Source organism: Cyprinodon variegatus, unplaced genomic scaffold, assembly GCF_000732505.1.
Source record: "Cyprinodon variegatus isolate N-32 unplaced genomic scaffold, C_variegatus-1.0 Scaffold20, whole genome shotgun sequence".
NCBI lineage: Eukaryota > Metazoa > Chordata > Actinopteri > Cyprinodontiformes > Cyprinodontidae > Cyprinodon > Cyprinodon variegatus.
In genome coordinates this window covers 1967424-1987129 of record NW_015150473.1, presented here as the reverse complement: position 1 = coordinate 1987129, position 19706 = coordinate 1967424, and the positions used below count along the sequence as shown (strand labels likewise).

Here is a 19706-nt window from a genome sequence, read left to right as displayed (position 1 = left end):
TCTCTGCAGGTTCTTGTCTTTGTCGTCCGCTCTATTCAGCTGGCTTTGGAAACACACGGCGAGAAGGTGGGGGCTGGCTGGTGAGGGTTAGGGGGGCGAGAAACGCAAAAGTAACGCAATAGTTACTTTTACTAGTAACTAGTTACTTTTATTGTGGAGTAACTCAGTTAGTAACTCAGTTACTTTTGGGGAGAAGTAACTAGTAACTATAACTAATTACTTTTTCAAAGTAACGTGCCCAACACTGTTTATAATGCACCATGAGCAACACAACTAACTAACCTTAAAAACAATGTTGTGCATGGGCTGTTTGATTAGGCCTAGGCTACATTATGTTTCCCCATGTGCATCAATAGTTTTAAAATAGCTGAAGCAGAAATCTGTATTCTTCATAATGCACCATGAGCAACACAACTAAGCTCACTCAATAAAAATGTAATACTATTTCATTCTATTATTTTGTCCCGTGTGCATCAATAGTTTTAAGTAAGCTCCGACGGTAAAATGAAATCTTAGTGACAGTTAATTGAAATGCTTGCTGAGGACGATGAGCATCCTATGCATAGCCATGCTTTGACTGATATATTTACTGGCGAAATGAACTCATCTCCTTCTCTCTTTCTTTTCCCCTGACCTGTTGGCTTTCCAAAGCTGAGTTTAGTTTGTTTCAGTGTAGATTTCTACATTTCCAGATTCCACCACCTAAAAACTGGTAGCCTATACTATGTCGTAGTGTTCAGAACGTGAGTGGCTGGCTTTCGCAAAGGAGCTGCATGATATGATAGAATGCAATTTCGGATGCAATTTCCGCTTAGTTTTAAAATAACGTGATTTTATAAGGTGATTGTGGACTTAAAAAAAAAACAAAAAAACAAATGAGAATGCATGCTGATCTTTACACCAATTAAAGTCAGAACAATTTTCATCATATTGACATTTCTCTGAATAAAAAAAAAAAACAAGAAAATACAGAGGAAATGACCTCGGTTTTCTCAATGCTGGTTATGGGGCTGGGTGTGAGTGTGTGTGTGGATGGTTGTTTGTCATGTTTGCCTCAGTGTTGCCCTGCTATAGACTGGCAGCCTGTCCATGGTGTACCCCGCCTCTCGCCCGTAGACAGCTGTAGATAGGCACCAGCACCCCTTGCGTCCCCGTGATGGAAAATGAATGGATGGATTAATCTTGTTTTTATCTTTAGATCTATAATTGAGGAGAGTGGCACCTGGGGCGTCTCTCACACACATGTGCCTACCGAGTCGCGGCCTGGTCATGTTGCTCTAATAGCAGGCTTTTATGAGGATGTCAGTGCAGTCGCTAAAGGTAAGTGCATGTTTTGATTTTCCTCATCCTCCTTTGATTCAAGTTTTTAGAATGTCAGTATTTTTTCTTTGTGATAATATTTTGCATTTTATTTTACATATTTTCAGGTTGGAAGGAGAATCCGGTGGAGTTTGATTCAGTGTTTAATGAGAGCAGAAACACCTGGTGCTGGGGGAGCCCAGACATCCTCCCAATGTTTGCCAAAGGTAGGTAATAGGGTTCCTTGTATGTCTGGAAAAGTGTGGATTATTTTATCAGCTAGAAAGTCAGAATAAGTTTTAAAATGAGAAAACTGGCGATGAAAAATATTTATTTAACTTTATTTGTTATCCTGTCATCTCAGAGATAAAAACAAAACAAAAAGCTTTTTAGGTCTATTTACATTTAGATCATGTCTTCTATCTTTGATTTGAAAATATTTAGTACTAAACTTTTATTTTCAACTCATTGATAATTTTACGTTTACTGTTATGTTCACTTGCATTAGAGATGGTTCTTTTCATCACTGTCTGGATCGTTTGACAGTAACTTTTTTGGCAAAAAAATAAATAAGTGGTGTTTTGGGTGCTTATAGGTGCAACTGGGGACCACGTTTATACCCACACATACCCAGCTGAAGACGAGGACTTTGCTTCCAAAGATGCTTCCAGGCTGGACAGCTGGGTTTTTTCTCAAGTCAAAGTACGGCGGCAGAAATATTGACAGCTGAAATGACTGTTGTAATTGATGTAACAATTGAATGAGTCAGTCAGTAATCTTTGTGGTTAAATAAGATATATTTTTTTGTAGCAAAATAGGGGGTCACTTATAATAGCAAGAGTATACGTCACAGTGCCTGTTGCACTGTATGCTTTTCTTTTTGATAAGAAGTCTAGCATTCCTAGAATGAATAAATGAATGACTGAATTTAATTTATTTCAGACAACAACACATTATAAAAATAATAATAGATAAATCAGTTTCAGAAAATATTTGAAACAAACAACCATGTACCACATAACAAAGTGATTGTTTACAGGTTGAACATTAAAATAAATTAAGTTTTCAGTTCAAAATAATTTTAAATTCATTTGAACATAGACAGAAGCTATAAAATAAACACAATTTTCCACTTAATAAACTTGCCAGTATGTGTAGTCTAAGATCTGACAGTGATTATTGATTCATATACAATTCTTGTTTATTAATTCATGTAAATCGTCTGAAAAGGGGTATGAAGAAGTGAAACCTGTTTTACATACCCCTTCTCCTAATTATGTTTATGCTTAAACTTTGTGACAGTCCTTCTTTCAAGCTGCAAAGTCTAATTCCACCCTGAAATCCACTCTGCTTGAGGATAAAAATATACTCTTTCTGCATCTGCTTGGCATTGACACTAATGGACATGCTCATAGGCCGATGTCACGGTAAGTAGGTTCTATTGAGTTGGGATGTTTCTCTTCTTGCCTTTAGAAGTACTTTAAAAAATATATTTTTGCATATATATATTTTTTTTATTATTATTTTTTGTTTGTTTGTTTGTTTGTAAATAAGCAATCTCCGATGAAGCATAATCGTTTTCTTTGACTCTTTTTGTCTTTAGGGAGTACCTGGACAACATTGCCTTGGTAGACACTGGTGTAGCTGAGATTGTGTCCTTGATGGAGGACTTTTTTGGCCATGATGGCAGAACTGCCTATGTGTTCACCTCCGATCATGGCATGACAAACTGGGGTAAGAGTTTTCTTTAGGTTTAGTGTTGTGGTCTGTCACATAAGCATACAAATCGGTATTTATTTGCTGCACTCTTCCACCTGTAGGGTCCCACGGTGCAGGCCATCCTTCAGAAACACTCACACCTTTAGTGGTTTGGGGAGCTGGAGTTAACAAGGCCCAGAGAGTCACTGCATCCCAGCCCTATGAAGATGGGTACTTAAAAGGTGAGCTTAGTTTATTCTCAATGTTTAACCTTTTGGCTGATCCAATTTCAGCTAATTTATTTATTTGTTTTGGTTACTTTTTTAGATTGGAACTTGGAGCATATCCGTAGAGCTGATGTAAATCAGGTAAGATAATATGTGAAATATGCCTATCATTAGTCAGTGTCTGGACAATGTGTTCATACCTCTTTAAGTGTTTTTTGGTGAGCAGCCTATACAGTTCAGCTCTTTGCTGCAAAGTAAGAGGAATATTTTGAAAGGTTTTCTTTTCAAATAACAATCACAACAAACCTCTTTTACTTGCAACTAAACTAAAGTGCAACCAATTGCTATCAGATCTCACCTAATTGGTAAGTAGGGTCCACCTGTATTTAATGTAATGTAATCATCATTGCAAAATATTAGGGAATAAACTCCATTATGGAGTTTTAATTTTAAATTTAATTTTTTTAGTAAGTAATATATGTACCCAAGATAAAAAAAAAAAAAGAAAAAATATTCTTAAAGCAGTTGAACAGCTATCCAACCCATTATCTGTAACTGTATATGCATAACAGCTATGGGCCGCATTTGGTTTTACTGTCTACCTAAGCTAAAAAGCAAGGAAAGCGTCATTAAATGAGAAGTTGCCAAAAGCCAATCTAACTCTGCACATCTCCCTCGGACCAAAACATGGTGGTGGTCGTAGCAGCATCATGCGGTGGGAATGCTTTCCTGAGTAGGGTCAGGAAAGTTGGAAAGAATTTAAGCAGTAACGGATGGCAGTAAATATATAGGAAACATACTGTTGGATGCTGCAGTAGACACAGTGATGAGGCAGGAAAATGACCAAGTATTAATTTACAGCCAGAGCTACAGCAGAAAGGTTTCCATGGAAGCATATTTATGTGTTCAAATGTTCCAGCTTAAGTCCAAATTATAAGTTTATTTATAATTTGGGGCTTAAAATATTTCGACATATGAAGACTTCTGTTTAGGCAAACCACCCATTCAGTCTGAATTCAAAGCATGCCATTTTCAGATTTTCAAAAACCATGTCATTAACCTCCCGCTTTGCAGGGATGTGTAATTTTGTGTTGGTCTGTCTCGCAAAGCTCCATTATAATATATAAATATCAGTAGCTTTAATTCAACGGAACTGCAAAAGTTATATTTATCTGAATGTATTTGAAGGTCACTGAGTGAAGTTTTGTTTTGGTTTCATTTCAGGCCGATATTGCTCCACTAATGGCTTCTCTCCTTGGTTTGCCCATTCCAGTTAACTCTGTTGTAAGTCAGTAAATAATCAGAAGAAAAAGACAAAATTCCTAACACTTAAATAAATACTTTATTAATGTAGGGCAGTGTTTTGAAACTACCTTCGTTCTGATTTTCAATTGCAAAAGCGGCTTGTTTTTGTTCTTGTGTGTACACAGGGTGTGATTCCTCTCCTCTACCTCAACAACAGCGACCAGTTCAAGGCTGAAAGCATGTACACTAATGCTATTCAAGTACTGGAGCAATTCAAGGTATCGCAGAATGCATTTCTGCTGTTTGGTGGCAGGCATGTCACACATTATATTACTTTTATAACACAGTTATTGATTAGATTTGTTTGTTCTTAAATAGGTGAAAATGACCCAGAAAAAAGAGACAACCTTGTCTTTTCTGTTCACACCATACCAGTGAGTACAGCACATATAGAAGACGTTAGGGGTTAACTTGTTTTCACCTTAAAGGTATAGTGGAGGATGTTTTTTTTCAAGGTGGATCATCAAAATAAGTGGTCCTCCTAATTGTCAATCATTCTTGTGATATGTTTATGTAAAGCCGTCCTACATCCTCGTCCCCATTTTCATTTAATGCTGGTGAGTCTGACATAGTGGAAAAACTGCAAATCTTCTTTTGGAAAGTAAGCCTGTATGAGTGATGTAAAAAGCAACTTTTAAACAGAGCATGCACGAGGAGAAATGGGCTCGTGCATGCTCTTGCGCGTGTTTAATAGGTGTTCCCTCTCGGGAGCTACAGGGTTGTGCATGTGCATTATTTTTTAATTGGATAGGGTGGATCTTTTCAGAAAATTAGCAAAAATCTTCCACTATACCTTTAAATTAAACAGGTTAGTCATTTATTTATGTTTTTTTTATGAGATTTTTTTTTTCTCCAGACTCTTGACTGAGTCAAAGCAAGAAGAGTTTACTCACAAGGCCCGGATACTGATTCAGTTAGAGAAGTATAATGAGGCTGTAAGTATCAAGGAAATGGTAAACTGCTGTAAAATAAATTTTTTTGTTTGGTTTTTAAGTGGTTATCAATGTTCCCTTTTCTGGTCTTGGGTACAAAAGCAATCCATTTGATTTCCTCATATATATATTCCATCTCTTGTCAGATCTCTTTGTGCCAGTCTCTAATAGCCCTCTCTTTAGAAGGCCTGGTCTACTACCACACCTATGACAGGTTCTTCCTGGGTTGCAGTGTGGTGCTGGGATTTATAGGCTGGACCTCATATGTCATCTTGGTTATACTGAGAACTCACGCCAGCCTGATTCGTCATCCTAATCTTGCTAAACAGGTAGGGACAGCGGACAGTAGCCCCACTTTCACAAAAAAAAAAAAAAAACAGGTTTGCACATGTTGCCTGTCTTGTTAAACCTGTGTTTCTCTTATCTGTATAGAATCCCAGTCAGAATTTGGCCAGGTTTTGTGTTACACTGGCTCTGGTGATCACTGTGTTCCTGCTTATCCAGAGAAGTCCCATTACGTACTATATATACTGCCTGTTGCCTATTCCTGTTTGGTACTCTGTTTTAAAGGAGTAAGTATACAATATATTATGTATAAGATGTAGAAATTTTCTGTATGATCTACATTAAAAAGTTTTGAGTAATCACACAAGATGCCAAAATACACCTTTTTTTGTGTCATTTGAGTAATATGTTGGTGAAGAGGTGATAGTCATTCCAAAAAAAAGAAAGTTTAAAACAATCCACTGGAAGCAAAACGTCTTCAAACTTGGAAACAGAGTCCAGTGGATTGTTTTTAACTTTCTTTTTTTTGAAAGACACTTGAGTCCTTTTAGGTTTTTTTTTTTTTTTTTTTTTTTTTCAAGCCTCTCTAAATAGCTATGGATATTCAGATTTTCTGTTTTTTCTACACTTTTTAAATGTATGTTGTTGTTTTTTTCCATCCTGTAGGTCAGGAGCCCTGTCAGATCTGATCCGATCAGCTCCCTCCCTGCCACTCTGGAAATGTTTCGGCTATTTTGTGCTGGTGGCCTTTGGGATCGAGCTGCTTGTATGTGACTTTAAATTGTTTTTGTCTAACCCACATTTGTACAGTCATTTACCAAAGCATGGATTTGATGTGTCTGATCTCACCACATTCTGTATCTCAGATGACTGTTTGTCATTTGCTGCCCCCAGGTGGTGAGTTTCTTTCATCGCGCTATGCTGACTGTAGGCCTGGCTTTCCTTTCCCTCTGGCCGCTCCTTTCAGGACTTTTTGGCAAGGCCAAGGTAACTAATAAACAGCATTCCTACATTCAAAGTGGACCTTTAAAAGTGGGTGATTTGGTGATGTTATAGTAATGCTATCTAAGAGGATTTCTGGTAGATAAACAAGCAGATAAACAATCTGGTAGATCACAGCATGATCTGGGTTGCCAGGCTGTTTACAGATTAAAACTGTCATCACCTCCTCTATTTTTTTAAACCAAAATATGTTCAAGGATTTTAATTTCTCAGAAAATCCCTAGATTGTTAGATGGGTATGAATGATAGTAAATCAACATCTATATTTTTATTATTATTTTCACTTGGGATTTGAAATAAATTAAATAGGGAAAACTTCAGTTGAGTGCAGCCTCTTTTCTTTGTAGCTTTTTAAAATATTTTTTTTACATGCAAATAATAAATACGTTCTGGTCTTTCCCAGGTTCTAAAATGACTCATGTCTAACCTCAAGTTTACAGATGACTGATCGGTTCTCCTGCTGAGTTTATTTGTTAAACAAAAACGAAGCCAGGACACAAATCCAGTGTTTAACAAATAAAGCAAATCTTTGCTTCCTCCAAAGGAATTAAGGGGTGAAGCAGAGTCGGCTGCTGTTACAACAAATGCACATGATTAAATGATCATTAAATGTAACCAACTCTACAAAAGTGGTTTGCTGGCAAAAATGTGTTTATTTTCATAAAGACAAGGCTGAATTATAGTGATCTTAGAGAAGCATTTCTTGGTGCCCATCAATCTTTTAAAAGGTTGCAAGTGTATTTCCTAACAATATGAAGTCTAGTATTCTGCTGTGACAATGGTTATCAACTAGTGGATAACATTTGAGTTAACTAGCAGTATTCTTAGAGTTGGACTACAAAGACAAAACTTCTACATCTCTGACTCTGCAGGCTTATTCTGACAAAACATGCAACAAAAAATGAAAAAAAAAAAACAATAGAATTTTTATAAGAATCATAAGGTGTGGTTTGGAAGGGTTGGCAGGAGAGAGCCTCTCTGCAAAGAATATGGCTGAAAATCCACAATATTTCTTGAACATTATTCTTAGGAAAGAGGAGTTCATATTTTTTACGCCATAAGAACGGTTTCTTCCCATCCGCTGCTAGCCTTATCAACAAGCCCCAGAGACCCCCTGACACTGACGCTGCCTCTTCAGGATCTATAAGCTACACCAGCGTAGGATCTTCAGACCTTCTGCGTTACATTAACGCAAAATCTACTGTGTAAATAGAATATGGCTATATACTCTATATTGTATCTTGTATGTTTTATAATATATATAGCTATATATTCTGTATATCTATCTAATTTGTCTACACCATCAACACCAAGTCAAATTCCTTGTAAGTGCAAAGCTACTTTACAATAAATCTGGTTCAGATTATGATATCTAATGCGCAACTTAATTTTTGATTAGAGCAAATCCCAGAATATTGCTGCACAGCAACAGGACCTTGGCCTCTAGTGGCAATCAATTTAACAGCAGTCTTCCCTTTAATAAATTTCAGGTCATATATAAGGCATCTAAAGTTTTGTAAAAAATTTTGTTTTTAAACAGAAAAGTATCTCCCCTGCGCAAATTCTCAGTCATGCTAGTCATGGCCTCCACCAAGCAGGCTTAAAACAACGGCAACAGGACTGTCGCTCAGTTTTCCTGAAACAAAAGCTGTCCTATAACTCATTCTGGAGAGGTTACACTAATATCCTTATCATGGTTCAAATGATTAAACACAGAACCCAAACAGACTCTAACGACCCCGGAAAATGACCAGTGTGTCATTGATTTGCATCTGACCTCGACTATGCTAAAGAGGATGGGTTTTCAGGTGCTTAATAACATCAGCGCTCCAACTACAAGTTGCTACTTGACTCTAAAGCGACCCGACAGAATTGACAAAGATTAGATAAGTGTGGAAACATTTTCAGAAAAACTACAATAATGTCTAGTTCAGGCATGCCCAAAGTCGGTCCTCGAGGGCCGCTGTCCTGCAGGTTTTAGAGGTTTCCCTGCTTCAGCAAAGCTGATTTACATTGATAGCTGATTAACAGGCTTTTGCTGAACTGCAATCATCAGAATCAGCTGTGCTAAAGCAGAGAAACCTCTAAAACCTGCAGGACAGCGGCCCTCGAGGACCGACTTCTGGCATGCCTGGTCTAGTTATTTCTAATTGAAATGAACAAAATAAATGAAAATGTCTCAGAAAATCTGTAGCACCATAAGCAAAATAGGATTTTTATATTTAACTATTATAAGGAATTAGGAACTTGAGCCTTAAATGTTATAAACAACAAACACTGTCTCTTTAAAAATGTAAAGGTTCAACTTTACCTAATCTAGGAAGTAATGTATCCACTCTAGTGTTTTGTGTTTCAGTTTTGCTTGATTAGCTCATATGTTTAAACAAATTCTTGCTGTCTGCTTAAACCCCCAGTAACCACTGCCGTGGTTATCTTTGTCTGTTTTCCTGTGCAGCTCCGTTCAGTTAGCTGGGTTCTGGGCTGCCTGTGCTTGGCCGTTTTCCCCCTGTTGCCAGTTGTGGGTAGAGAGCCTAACCTACAGCTGGTGTGAGTACTTCCTTTATTTTCTGCTTGATTCTATCAGCAATACATTCAGAAATCAGTTGCTTGTTACACGCACAAAAAAAGAGGTTGTCGGTTTTTATTTTTACTCAGTATGAACACTTGGAATTAAACATTAGTAGCTTCTGATAGGTCACAATAAAAATAAGAATTTTAATTCAAGACATAAGATATGGTGGCTATGAATAATTACTTGTTTTCTTCATAAAAATGTTTAAGCAGCATGACTTCTGTAGAAGTAAGCAGAAATAAAGTAAAAATAGGGTTAATAATTGCACTATTTTTTTTTCTTCTGCTTTAAGGTAGAGGCTTGATGAGCTTTTCCTTTGCACACTGAGACCCTGAAAAGGGAAGGTTTTTAAAATTCTGGTCCATTCAGGTGCTATTCAATTCAGAAGTTCCGGTTTAGTGGTTGGAGTGAGCGTATGATTTTAAGAGTTTATTAATAGTCTGATATTTTTGAGTCACTGCACATAGCGTTTAACAGAATCCTGCCCTGTTAACATAACGCTTACAATAAAAGAAAACAACTACCATACCAAAAAAGATTGAAAGTTGGCAAGTGGACAAATGGAAGCACAGGTTCTGATCCCTAGTTTAGAGTAAAGGCTTCACACTTCACAGTATTTTTTTTAGTGGGATTCCCCCTTTTGAAAATAGCAGTGTTGTAAACACTGACTGCCCTCCATGCTCAACACCTGAGAGCTGCTATCACACTCAAAGATGTAAGACACATATCACAACAAAATATCTGAAGAGGCTGCTGGTATTCTACAGTATCTAATATATGCCTATTGTAAACTAGTGCACAGCATTCTATTCACTGCAAATTGTAATTTTTAAGTAAGGGAAATATAATTCTGCCTCTCAAGGTTTTTTATTTACTTTTCTCCTATGTCTGATAGTGGTATGCTAAAAATCTGTTAAATCTAAAGTCACAGTAGTATCAATAACAGAGAGAGCATGTGATACTTACAAGTCCAATAACAACATTTCCAGGTCTGCATCAGTTTTGCATTCTTGCCGGGGGAGATGAGAGACCCCTCACTTATCTCATAAAGACTCAGATTACTATTTTAGGAACAAAGATGAAAATTTAATGTAAAAATGTGCTGTTTAATGCTGATTTTAAATAGAACTGTGCACCTTAAATGCAGATGCAAAATGAAACAGAGCATATTATTTGTTCCTTCAGGAGCTGTGCCGGCCTACTCAGCCTCTTCACTTCAGCTTGTTACCTCTGGTCATCATTGCGTAGGACACCGATGCCTCCGAGTGACAGACGGCAATTTCTCAGTCAGGTGATTGTTTGGTTTTTCCAGTGTTAGGTTGTGACTCTTTTTGGTGGCTTTAAAATTTCTAAAATATGTATTTCTTATTACACCCCTACAGATGATTCATGTGGCCGTGTGTTCATTCGTACCATCGCTCACGCATTCCAGCCTGCAGCAGAAACAAGGCCTGCCCCTTCTAAATCAAATAATAAGCTGGGGCACGCTAGGTAGGTGGATGAAAGGAGGTGGCAGACGTGTGAAAATATGTAGAAATGTCACTGTACTCAATTTTCGTCAACCTTTACATCTCTGCTCTATTTTTCCAGCATCGTCTATATTTGTTCCTCTTCTGAGCTCAACTCGCCTCTTCCATCGACTCCTCAGCATATTTTTGTCTCTCACATCCACATACCTACTGCTAAGCACTGGGTATGGCAAGTCGACTTTTAACAAAGGTATTGTGTAGTTCTAGAGCTCTGGGAAATCTGCTGAATAAGACAAATCTTTTTGTTTTCTGCCTTTTAGGTCAGAGGCCTTGTTTCCTCCTGTGTTATCTTGGTTAATGTTTGTGTGGATCAACATTGAACAGGAAGCTTTAGTCGCTCAGGGTGTCTCCAGAAGACAAGAGGTAGAGTTACAGTGCATGATATATTGTAAAAATATCTGGGTTTTTGTTTATTAGTTCATTCTTTTTTTTTACTGTCTTCAGAAGCTACTGTTTTGGTTTTCCTTTTCCTGATTGGCCTAAATATATAAACATGGAATAAAAATGTAGTTGGATAACAGAATACACCCGTAACCTAAGTCAGTCTATTTTGGTTGTTTAAAACAACAAAGACCACTTGTCTATAAAACTAAACCAGTCGATTTGTTTTTCAAAGTTTTATCCAACATTTTCCCAGTAATATCTACATTTTCCAAGTTGACACAAATTGGATCAAATACAAGTTCGTTTATTTCCAAAAGGTCCCCAAAGAAATTTTAAAACATCAGAAACCAGATTCTCAGCTCAGATGAGGCAAAGATTGAACTCTTTGGTGTGAGTTACTAGTTAGTTTAGAGGAAACCATGCACGGCTCATCACCAGGTCAATGCCATCCCTACAGTAAAGCATGGTGGTGGCAGCATCATGCTATACAACAGCAGAACCTGGCAGATTAGTCTGGCCAGAGGGACGGACAAATGCAGCAAATTACAGGCAGCAGTTGAAACCAGATGTTTACATTCCCTGTATAGATAGAAACGTGCTCTTGGAAATTAAATCACACTAAACCTTTCCTGTATATAGGTCAGAATTTACAGAATTCTATCCATAAGATTTTTACTATCATACCTCTAAATAATTTGGGAAAGGCCGTGTGATTATGATGCAACCAATTCTTAACATTTCATTTAAATGGAGGCTCTTCTGTGATTGTATTTTAAGGCAATGCCTCAAAGACTGTGATTTCAAAAGGAAGATTTACTTTGTGCAAAATGTTCACATCAACACCAGGACAAAAGGAAAAGACCCTCTAAAGATACTGCATTTATCCAGTGAGAAATTGTCATTATTTATATTTTATTTTCTCCTTTCTATCCAGTTATCTACAATTGATTTCTCAGCCAACATTGACATTACCAAAATCCGACAGCTGAAGCTGGATGACATCAGAAGATCGTACTTTTTTGTATCCTTTGTATAATTCATGTATTTGTAGTTCAAAAACTGCCCACATAAGGATTCTGTGTCGTTAAATGTAGCCCTTAATAATTTAGATAACTTTCTTAGTTTTTATTTTATTTTAAAAAGGTCCTATATCATGCTTTTTTATAGCTTTTCAAAATCAAATATATGCTCATATATGATGAATAGCTGCCTTTGATGTTACTCAGTATCTATTTGTTATGAAATATTAGATGATTTCTGGTGCTTTATTTCCTAACCAGAACAACCATTTTAAATAAGTGCCTAAATGTCTAGTGGTTGATAAAGTAATCGACTTGAAATTTCCCCCAATGGATCTTGAAAAGTAGTGATCATCCATGGTCACTAGAGAAGCAGATGTATCTCAGAATGCTTTGTACAGAGAGCTCTCCTAGCAAAGCATTATGGGACTTGCCCTCACAGCGGCAACTAATAACAAAGATGGCGCAGGGACCGCTCGGTGGATGCGGAGTTACGTGACCAATGGGGAGCAAAAAGTAGCGATCATCTGTCCGAACGGTCAGTTAACTGAGCTCACTATTAAGTCCACTGTATAGACCCCGATCTATATAGTGATTTAGGGGTTAGGGTGGACGTTGGGACACAGCCCTTGTTATGCGGCCGACAAATGCAGGTTTATTTTTGCCTGTTTTGGAGGCTGGGTCCGGTATGTCCTATGTAGCCTGGGTATCCCGTGGTTCATTGTGAGTCCAAGCAAGCTGGCTGCTCCGTGTTCAGAGGAAAAAGGTAAATGGTGCCAAACAGTGGTGAATATTGTATGTGGAGTTTATTATAATACAAGCATGTGAATATTTCCTACCTAAATTAATGAAAATATTTATTTTAAATGGTTATTGAGTCAGATATGTGGTGGATGATGTTTCTTTAGTGAAAGGTTTTATCTGTCCCTTTGCAAATGGGTTTGGCTGACATTTAAGCACAGATTCCAACATTTCTGCAATGTGTGGACTATTGTGATGATGGTAGTGCTGCCAAAGCTGCTCAAAAATTTTATTAGCACCCAGAACAGTAGTGAGAAGTTTGCTATAAATTATTTGCCTGCTTTGTGTGTCAACTGTCACGGTTTGTAGGCCACAGAGCGTACAGGCGGTGAAAGCCGGAGACAGCTGGACCTCTTTGAGTCCATAGCCAAAATCTTCTGGACTCCTTATTTTCACGGACCTCAAATGACCCAGTCCAGGTAGACCGGGTCCTTGGAGGAGGCAGCCTCTGAAATCGAATGCTCCCATTGTTTGGATTTTGATCGTGCTCTATCTAACATCAAATCTAATGAGTGTGTTGTTTAGTGAGCAGGATACTACATTCAAAGTGCTTCCTGGAGGAGATGAGAAATCCCTGTCCTACAAAAAACGGTGATGGGCACTAGTTTTCCAGGACGGAAGCAACAGCTGCTTAGAGAGCAGAATTGATGAGGGTTACTTGGACATGCATTAATGAAACACAATGCCACTTTGTGCATTATTTTGATGAAAGGATTGCATTGTATAGAACCTTTAACACAGATGATGATTTAACACATATTATATAAAAACAGGTTAATGAGGAATATGTATTACTTCAATTCTTTCCTTGACTTTACATTGTCTTCAGGTGTTTTTTATAATTACAGCTTTCTTTGGCACCGGAAACATTGCGTCAATTAACAGGTAAAACATATCTGTAGTTTTCCATGCATATGTTATGTATTTGTGTTTCAAATGACATTAAGTTGTAATGCAAAAGTTTGTGGTGGAGTGACGTAGTCTGATCTGAATGAATGGTTCTTATGTGCTTGACTTCATTGAGTTTGGCTTCTCTTAATGATAAGATATTGATCATTCAGTTAGGGGAAGTGGAAAAGTAATCTGTAGAAATATATTTCCGACTATGCCGATCTTTACTTTGTTTATAGAAACTCGTGTCTCATTGTTTTGGACTAGGAGGCATTAAAGGAATGTAGAGTCTACAAGTGTTTTAGAAAAACTGTTTATCAGTGGTCTGGTATTCCCCTCAAGATCGCTTCTTCTTTTTAAGCTCTGGCTTTGTCACTAGTTCTTTACCCTTCCTCTTTTTGCTCTTATCTAGTTTTGACCCAGCCTCAGTTTATTGTTTCCTCACCGTTTTCAACCCGTTTATCATGGGAGGGCTAATGATGTGGAAGGTAGGTAATTATTGTCATTGTTTTATGTGATGTCGTATTAGGAGCATCAGAATAGTATGCATGTGCTTGTTAATTAAATTCAAACAATTTAAACACAAAGAAAATAATTGTAAAGTGAAAACGAGTTCTTTATAAATAGCAATCTGAAGAGAGTGATGTGTGTCTATATTCAGCCCACCTGTGATCCCTATACAGAGCCTCCTTTCATTGTAGTAGTGCATTTGGGTTGTGCTTAACCTAGCTTTGCATATATAAGAATTACATTTCTCCCCCATTTCCTGGTTTATAAATAGCTACATCTATTTTTTATTGGAGAGTTTTAAAGGTCATGTGCTTCTTTCAAATAAAGGTTACCATTGGCCCTATAGCTTTGCTCTGATTAAAGCTCTCGTTAATATTCTTGTCATTTAAGCAGACTAGCCTGCTGTGGCAGGCTTCTAGTTGCTGTAATCCTCCAGTTTTAGATTGTGGATTGTCCTATTTTGTCCGATATTCAATGCTTGTGGCATTGTTATATTACATACATTTAATTTAGTGTACCTATATATCACCAAATCAAAACGCATGTAAACTCAAAGCCCTTTATGGAAACAGTTAAAAGAAATAATGCAGACTGGTTTGTTAAAAGTTTTCTGTCTAAGGAAAGCCAGCTGATTGCGTCAAGTCATTGACCTTCCATTGGTGACTCTCCATGGATGAACATGCAGCAACTGTAGACATTTGTTGAAGTCGTTAATCTTTTACCAAACTTGAACCATGATCAACATTGCTTCTATATGTAAAAGAAGAAGTAAATAAAAAGACCAAAGGTCTCATTCATAAAGCTTGAATATGCTCAAATCTGGGCCTGAAACTTATGACTTTTGCACAAATGCGATCTTATTCAACTTTTTCTAATACGCATTTTGAAATAGAGCATCAATAAAGCTTGACAGAAACGGTAACATTAAATAATAAACTCCCTGGAATTTGCAAAAAAGCTTTTACGCCTGCTTGACAGTTTTTGGCTTTTGCAAAAAAAGGGTTGATGCGCAACAAGGGAGATGGAAACTGTTTTTTTTAATCAGCTCTGAAGTAGCAAATTTTAACCTCTCATGACTAATTAGGTGTTGCTGCTTTTGTCGTCTTCCTAGATGTTCTATTATCCGCTTAGACATTGCTGGAGCCACTATTACTAAGTGATATGTTGACATAACTTCTTCCATTGCCACAAATTCATTAAAACGTTCTTCCGTTACTGATCAGTGGTCAGTGCTAGACAGCCGCCTCTACTTCCTGTTTATTACAGCCATGTGTGCAAACATAATATGAATAACAACTAGGATGCCTCATGTGCTTGGTTAATTCGCTTCAAACCAAATGGAAATTTTTATTGAATGAAAACATGGCTAATCTTGGTCAATATAATGAAATATAATAATATTGGCCAACCCTACCCATTCAGTACGGTTTATGCACATTTTTGCGGCAAAGAAGATAGGCAACACAGATGGTGACTGCAGGGATTTGAAGCTATCCTAATACCTCTTTCACTTCATATGAAACTTTATTTGTGGGTCAATAATATCAGATCTGAAACCACAGTGTGATGCATGCTGGCACTGTTGAGGATGTTGATGTTCCTCTCCCTAAAAACCGACAAGTGAGTCGTAATGTATGAATGTAACAAGGTATTAGGAATTCCCACAGATTGCTGTAAACATTTATATACTGTGGAAGAGAATGCATTTTCACAGATCACCAATGTTAACTGATCAGTTATGATGAGATTTATCAACAGATTGAACTCAAATATGTGCTGAACTGGGTCCAGTATTGATCACTCAATCATCATGGGTGTTTAATAAAGCATGTTAAAAGCTTGGTGCAGCATGATTCTATTCTATTCTATGGTTTTATTCTATAGATAAATGTATAGAATTTAAATATATTCAGCTTTGTTGATATAAATAATGTTTAGAACATGCTGCAGTCAGTGTATAAAAGATTATCCCACACTTGACCATATTGGTCCATGTTTAATCTGACTTTTTTAATTAATTAAAGCCGTTAGGCACTCTCGAGTTGCTGAGAAGCGGCTCTTCCCAGCAAATTTCCCGCAGGTGTTTAACATAATCAACAGTTAATTAAAGCTCTGACTGAAGGCATGTTTATTGAAAGAATTATATTATGAAATCATGTACAAATCTGAGAGTAATTCTGCTTGGATGTCCTAGTTAATATGATCAGTCCACTCTACAGTTGTCATTCATTACACTTCCTTTTATTTATCAGCTCTTTACAGTAGCTGTCCAACATATTTATCTAACTCCTCACTTCACCCAACAACACATCTATCTGACTATCTAGCTGTCTTTACTTCTGTTGCAATGGTAACCATTAAATATTTGTTGCTCACCTGGCTTATTTAAATACATGACAATCCTACACAACGTTTTATCATAGATAAACAAGGCATCATCCACATAGATCAACAGAAATAGCACACTAAACTACAAAGAATAAAACCAGTGGATGTTCTAAAATGTTGAAAATAAAATGTTCAAAATGAATCAAGAGCTTTGATCATGCCTGGGGGAAAAAATATTTCTAGTGATTGCAGCTTATGAATGGAAACCTGTATCTTTGGTTAGAGTAACACCAAGAATAAGTGTAGAGAGAAAAAAAAAATGTCCATTAAACAATAAGAAACATATCTTTTTTTTTTTATACCAGCACAAACCCCCGAAGTATAAAACGTTAATTGTTTAGGTAAACAATAATAACAATAAAAACGGTCCCATCACAAAAGGCCCCCTTTGATGCCAGATTATTATTATTATTGACTATTTGAAAGCACAGATGTTTTTTTTTGCAAAATGAATTGCAATATAGTGTTTTATTTGACATAATGCAATAATACTTATCGGAGATATGTTTTCATTATATTAAGGTTTAAAAGTAAAACTATGCTAAAACGCCTGATTCCTTCAGACTTCAAGCCAGGCATGCTATAACAGTGACCGCTCCATTACTGGACGCAGACTTTACATAATGACACATTATAGTCTTAGTCAGCTTAGAAACTCTTAAACATCTAATGAACCTGAAACATAAACTGTTGAATTAACCAATGGAGGAATGAGAAGTAGTGGTGCTTAAAGACAATAGAAAAAGAACAGACTGTTTGATATTTGCTCTTAATGATGCTGATTGTTCCCAGATGTTCTCTGCAACATTTCTATAGCCTTTACAGAGCAGCAGTAGTAATACTTAGATTAAACTATAGACAGGTATACTCTGTGTTGGTTGACATCTGAGGGATTTATTTAGGTCTAACAAAGTAATAGGTTGAATGCAAATGTAAATTGTATGTGCTTTTTGGTCCCTTCATAAATATAAAGTAATTATATATCTAAAAACCTTTTCTAAACTTTGTTCAGTGTATGCATAAAAATATCAGTTTCTTTAAAATAGTCTTTTTTTTTTCCTCAGGTTATTATTCCTTTTATAATTGTAATGTGTACATTTGAGACCATCCAGGTTGCAACACAGCTCTCATCAAGAAGGTAAGTCCTGCAAAAAGAAAAAAAGATAGTTGAACTGGTAGCATCAAGTGGTTTGATGGTTTCGGTGTATATCATTCAACATTAACTTTATTTAGAATGAATGAATGGGTGGTTCTTGCTAATGTAAATGTCAGAAATGTTGGTTTATGTTTATGCGTTCATTCCTTCTGATCTTTTATCTCCTCTTGTTTTCTAGTTTGTTCCTCATTGTCCTGGTTATATCTGATGTCATGGCACTGGTAAAGTACTTTGATTAATACCAGTCCAAGTCACACATCTTACAGCCATATTTCTTCAGTACCTCCTCTCACTAAAGCAACATTAATGAGTTATATGTGATAAATGTTTAACTTCCTCCTCCTCAGCATTTTTTCTTCCTGGTGCAAGACTATGGAAGCTGGTTGGACATCGGCACAAGGTAAATCCACACCCTTTTTTTTTCTTTTCTTTTTTAATTTTTGGGTCGCTGAAATATTTATACCATCTTGTTAACCATCTTTTTCTTTTTTCCGATGTGGTTGCAGCATTAGTCACTACGTGATAGTGATGTCGATGACAATCTTCCTGATGCTGCTAAGTGTGGTCACACACATTTTCACCTCAAAAAGATTTGCCCTTTGGAACAGATCTAAGATGCACTTTCCTTAGAAATGCATTTATTTATCGGTCAAAGGTTGTAGGTTATGTATGCCAAATGTTTTGTATTTATTTTGTTTAGACATCTTTATTGTAGCTGTTTTTATGAAAGTGAAATAGGTGTGAAGTGTTATTTTATGAGAGAATGTAGCTTGATGAACATAAGGGGACTGTCCTGTTTATATACCAGCCTGAAATGGATGTACCCAGTTTCCTTTTCAGGCATATTTCTCTTTAATGGATCGATCTGGATTCAGACTTACAGTAATATTCAATTGTTTGGTAAACATTAGCAAAAAAAAGAGCACATTTGCTAAATTTTAAAGATAAAATTCATTGAACTTACTTGGGGAAATAGATGTTTTAGCTAGAGAATATATACACAAATAAAAACATTGGGAAACAGCATTTTGTGTCTATTTTCTTTTTTTTTTGTAAGTTACAAATACACAACAGTAGAAGTCTGTCAGACTATAATGGTAGACTTATGTGGCTCCTAAGTTTTGAAGCTGATCTAAGATCAATCACTGATTGACTGAGTTTGCTTTAGAAGGCGAAATGTTTAATTTAAACTCTACTTTTATGACAGATAAATGAAACAGAAGGTCATATTGAAAGGTATCTGAGGCAGATTAACTGCAGAGATAAAAAGAAGCAGCTTGTTCATGTCGAAACCAAGATTTACCACAGAGTGTTGTTTTTTTGTGGGGTGTTGTTTCTTTTATACCACAAAGCCCCTCTTAGCAAAAAAAAACAAAAACCCTTGGTTTTTTGGCTAAAGAATATAAAAGCAGCTTTAAATACTTTGTTATTCTTGTTTACCCTAGTGCCATAGGGTAAAGTTTTGTGGTTATTTGGCAGATTCATTTACAAAAGTACGGGTGTTATGAACAACAATAAATCCAAAGAAATAAACAGTGATAGTGACGTGAGTTTGGAAACTGCAAAGCTTTGTCTTAAGCGGAAAATTAAAGGCGCAGAACAGTATTCACAGACCAGTGTGATGCATTCACAAGCGTCAGATAGCTATGGTGCATTCAGGAGCATGGGACATTTCATACTTACCTGGAAAGAGACATAAACAGAACAT

At 36.7% G+C, this 19706-nt stretch overlaps 1 protein-coding gene across 1 annotated transcript in view; it reads left to right on the top strand.

Annotated features, from left to right (window-relative positions):
- pign (phosphatidylinositol glycan anchor biosynthesis class N) overlaps positions 1-19303 on the top strand; it is a 21370-nt gene extending 2067 nt beyond the window's left edge. The window contains exons 3-29 of the mRNA XM_015389203.1: positions 1199-1320; positions 1428-1526; positions 1895-2001; positions 2602-2726; positions 2903-3033; positions 3120-3239; positions 3325-3365; positions 4449-4508; positions 4655-4747; positions 4848-4903; positions 5386-5464; positions 5608-5790; positions 5894-6033; positions 6413-6512; positions 6641-6733; positions 9204-9295; positions 10506-10611; positions 10703-10811; positions 10911-11013; positions 11110-11212; positions 12168-12254; positions 13883-13938; positions 14357-14432; positions 17907-17980; positions 18177-18219; positions 18346-18398; positions 18505-19303. Of these exons, the coding sequence (XP_015244689.1) occupies positions 1199-1320; positions 1428-1526; positions 1895-2001; positions 2602-2726; positions 2903-3033; positions 3120-3239; positions 3325-3365; positions 4449-4508; positions 4655-4747; positions 4848-4903; positions 5386-5464; positions 5608-5790; positions 5894-6033; positions 6413-6512; positions 6641-6733; positions 9204-9295; positions 10506-10611; positions 10703-10811; positions 10911-11013; positions 11110-11212; positions 12168-12254; positions 13883-13938; positions 14357-14432; positions 17907-17980; positions 18177-18219; positions 18346-18398; positions 18505-18628 (2575 nt within the window). The 3' untranslated portion in view covers positions 18629-19303. The remainder of the gene's footprint in view (positions 1-1198; positions 1321-1427; positions 1527-1894; positions 2002-2601; positions 2727-2902; positions 3034-3119; positions 3240-3324; positions 3366-4448; positions 4509-4654; positions 4748-4847; positions 4904-5385; positions 5465-5607; positions 5791-5893; positions 6034-6412; positions 6513-6640; positions 6734-9203; positions 9296-10505; positions 10612-10702; positions 10812-10910; positions 11014-11109; positions 11213-12167; positions 12255-13882; positions 13939-14356; positions 14433-17906; positions 17981-18176; positions 18220-18345; positions 18399-18504) is intronic.
- The last annotated feature ends 403 nt before the right edge of the window (positions 19304-19706 follow it).